The 2,851-nt window shown below is 46.8% G+C and overlaps 1 protein-coding gene across 1 annotated transcript in view; it reads right to left on the bottom strand.

The window, feature by feature from the left end:
* Window positions 1–355: 355 nt before the first annotated feature.
* The window catches only part of LOC144617318 (uncharacterized), a 29,062-nt gene continuing 26,566 nt past the window's right edge, over window positions 356–2,851 (bottom strand). The window contains exons 4-5 of the mRNA XM_081796301.1: window positions 755–2,848; window positions 356–681 (exon numbers count right to left, since the gene is read on the bottom strand). Coding sequence (XP_081652427.1) covers window positions 356–681; window positions 755–2,848 — 2,420 coding nt within the window. The remainder of the gene's footprint in view (window positions 682–754; window positions 2,849–2,851) is intronic.

The raw sequence follows: 2,851 nt of genomic DNA, 5'->3' as shown, positions 1-2,851 counted from the left end.
GTTTAGAAGAAGAAACAGATACACCCACTTTTAAAAGAAGTTTTATAATGAATTGCTTATCTGTAACAGTGCTGTATTTCTTAAATGGCTACTTGAATGAATTTCACTTCTATTTATTATTTATCCTTAGAATTGGCACGCTGCTCTTGGATATATTCATAGAGTGGTGTGCTGCTGTGGAAATTATGGGAACTTGGGCCAGTACTTCCCCCTGCACAGTTATCTCCTCCTCTTTTATAACAGTAGTCACCTTGTCTGTTATCCTCCTTGCAAATTAACAATGTATTGGTAGTGTTGGATCTAGTCTGTCCAAAAGAGGGTATCAGTTGTCCAGAGCTACAATTCGAGGAGCTTTCTACTTGTCTGTAACTGCTTCCTGATTGCCCTTCATTACAGTTTGATTCGATGAAGCCAGATTCCCATGGACCTTGGCTCCATCCTTGGCTTTGTTGCATACATGTTCTTGATTGTCCATGAATACTCTCATATACATCAGGCCCACTACCTGATAGGCTGTAACACCTACTTCTTTCTTTTTGGCCGCACCCTGACCATTCCTGGCTATTTCTTCTTGATTGATTAGGGATTGAGCCCATATGGGGTCTGTTGTATTCATTATGAGTTCCACTTGAACTTGACCTATATCTCCCTTGTTGCTCATAGCTAGAACACTGACCAGATCTAGAACCACATTGTCCAGAGGTAGATGAGTGACATGAGCCATACCTATATTGCTCAGAGCTAGAACACTGACCAGATCTAGAACCACACTGCTCAGAGCTAGATGAGTGACATGGGCCAGACCCATATTGTTCAGAACTAGAACATTGACCTGAGCTAGATCTGTGTCGTCTACAGCTAGAAGATTGACCTGATCCAGACCAATGTTGTCCAGAGCCAAAAGACTGACCTGATCCAGACCCATTCTGGCCATAGCTAGACGACTGACTAGATCCAGACCCATATTGCCCAAAGCCAGAAGACTGCCCTGACCCAGACTCATGGTAACCATATTGAGAGGACTGACCTGAGCCAGATCTATGTTGGCCATGGCTAGAAGACTGTCCTGATCCAGATGCATGTTGCCCGCAGCTTGATGACTGTCCTGAAGCAGAACCATATTGTCCATAGCTAGAGGATTGACTTGAGCCAGAACCATGTTGACCATGGCCATAAAACTGTCCTGATCCAGACCTGTGTTGACCATAGCTAGAAGATTGACCTGATTCATAGCCATGTTGCCCAAAGCCAGAAGACTGACCTGATCCAGACCCATGCTGGCCATAGCTAGAAGATTGACCTGATTCATAGCCATGTTGCCCAAAGCCAGAAGACTGACCTGATCCAGACCCATGCTGGCCATAGCTAGAAGACTGACCAGTTCTGGACCCATGTTGCCCAAAGCCAGAAGACTGACCTGATCCAGATGCGTGTTGACCACAGCTTGATGACTGTCCAGAAGCAAAACCATGTTGTCCATAGCTAGAGGATTGACCATATCCAGATTCATGCTGTGCAGAGCTTGATGACTGACCTAAGCCAGATCCATGCTCAGTGCCAGAAGACTCTCCTGAGCTATATTCATGTTGCCCAAAGCTAGAAGACTGACCTGATCTAGACCCATGATGCCCCAAACCAGAAGATTGGCCTGATCCAGACCCATGATAGCCATATCTAGAGGACTCACTTGAGCTAGATCTGCGTTGACCATAGCCAGAAGACTGTCCTGTTCCAGATGCATGTTGACCACATCTTGATGACTGTCCAGAAGCAGAACCATATTGTCCATAGCTAGAGGATTGACCTGATCCAGAACCATACTGACCATAGCCAGAAGACTGTCCTGATCCAGACTCATGATGACCAAGGCTAGAAGATTGACCTGATCCAGACCTGTGTTGCCCAAAGCCAGAAGACTGGCCTGATCCAAACCCATGTTGGCTGTGGCTAGAAGACTGACCTGATCCGGACCCATGGTGCCCAAAGCCAGAAGACTGACCTGATCTGGACTCATGATGACCATATCTAGAGGACTGACTTGAGCCAGATCTGTGTTGGCCATGGCTAGAAGACTGTCCTGATCCAGATGCATGTTGCCCACAGCTTGATGACTGTCCTGAAGCAGAACCATATTGTCCATAGCTAGAAGATTGACTTGAGCCAGAACCATGTTGACCATGGCCATAAAACTGTCCTGATCCAGACCTGTGTTGACCATAGCTAGAAGATTGACCTGATTCATAGCCATGTTGCCCAAAGCCAGAAGACTGACCTGATCCAGATGCGGGTTGACCACAGCTTGATGACTGTCCAGAAGCAGAACCATGTTGTCCATAGCTAGAGGATTGACCATATCCAGATTCATGCTGTGCAGAGCTTGATGACTGACCTAAACCAGATCCATGCTCAGTGCCAAAAGATTCTCCTGAGCTAGACTCATGTTGCCCAAAGCCAGAAGATTGACCTGATCCACACCCATGATGGCCATACCTAGAGGACTGACTTGAGCCAGATCTGTGTTGGCCATAGCCAGAAGACTGGCCTGATCTGTGTTGGCTGTGGCTAGAAGATCGACTTGAGCCAGACCTATGTCGTCCATAGCTAGTAGACTCTCTTGACCCAGACCCATGTCTACTGTGGCTAGAAGATCGACTTTGGCGAGACCTATGTCGTTCATAGCTAGAAGACTCTCCTGAACCAGACCTATGTCGGCTATGGCTAGAAGACTCACCTGAGCCATATCCATAGTGTCCACAGCTTGATAACTGTCCTGAAGTAGAACTATTTTGTCCATAACTAGAGGATTGACCTAAGCCAGACCCATGTTGCCCAAAGCCAGAAGACTGACCTG

This window comes from Panthera onca, chromosome C1, assembly GCF_046562875.1.
Source record: "Panthera onca isolate mPanOnc1 chromosome C1, mPanOnc1 haplotype 2, whole genome shotgun sequence".
In the NCBI taxonomy this organism is placed as follows: Eukaryota; Metazoa; Chordata; class Mammalia; order Carnivora; family Felidae; genus Panthera; species Panthera onca.
The sequence above is the reverse complement of the archived record's forward strand: the minus strand, read 5'-3'. Positions and strand labels throughout refer to the sequence as shown.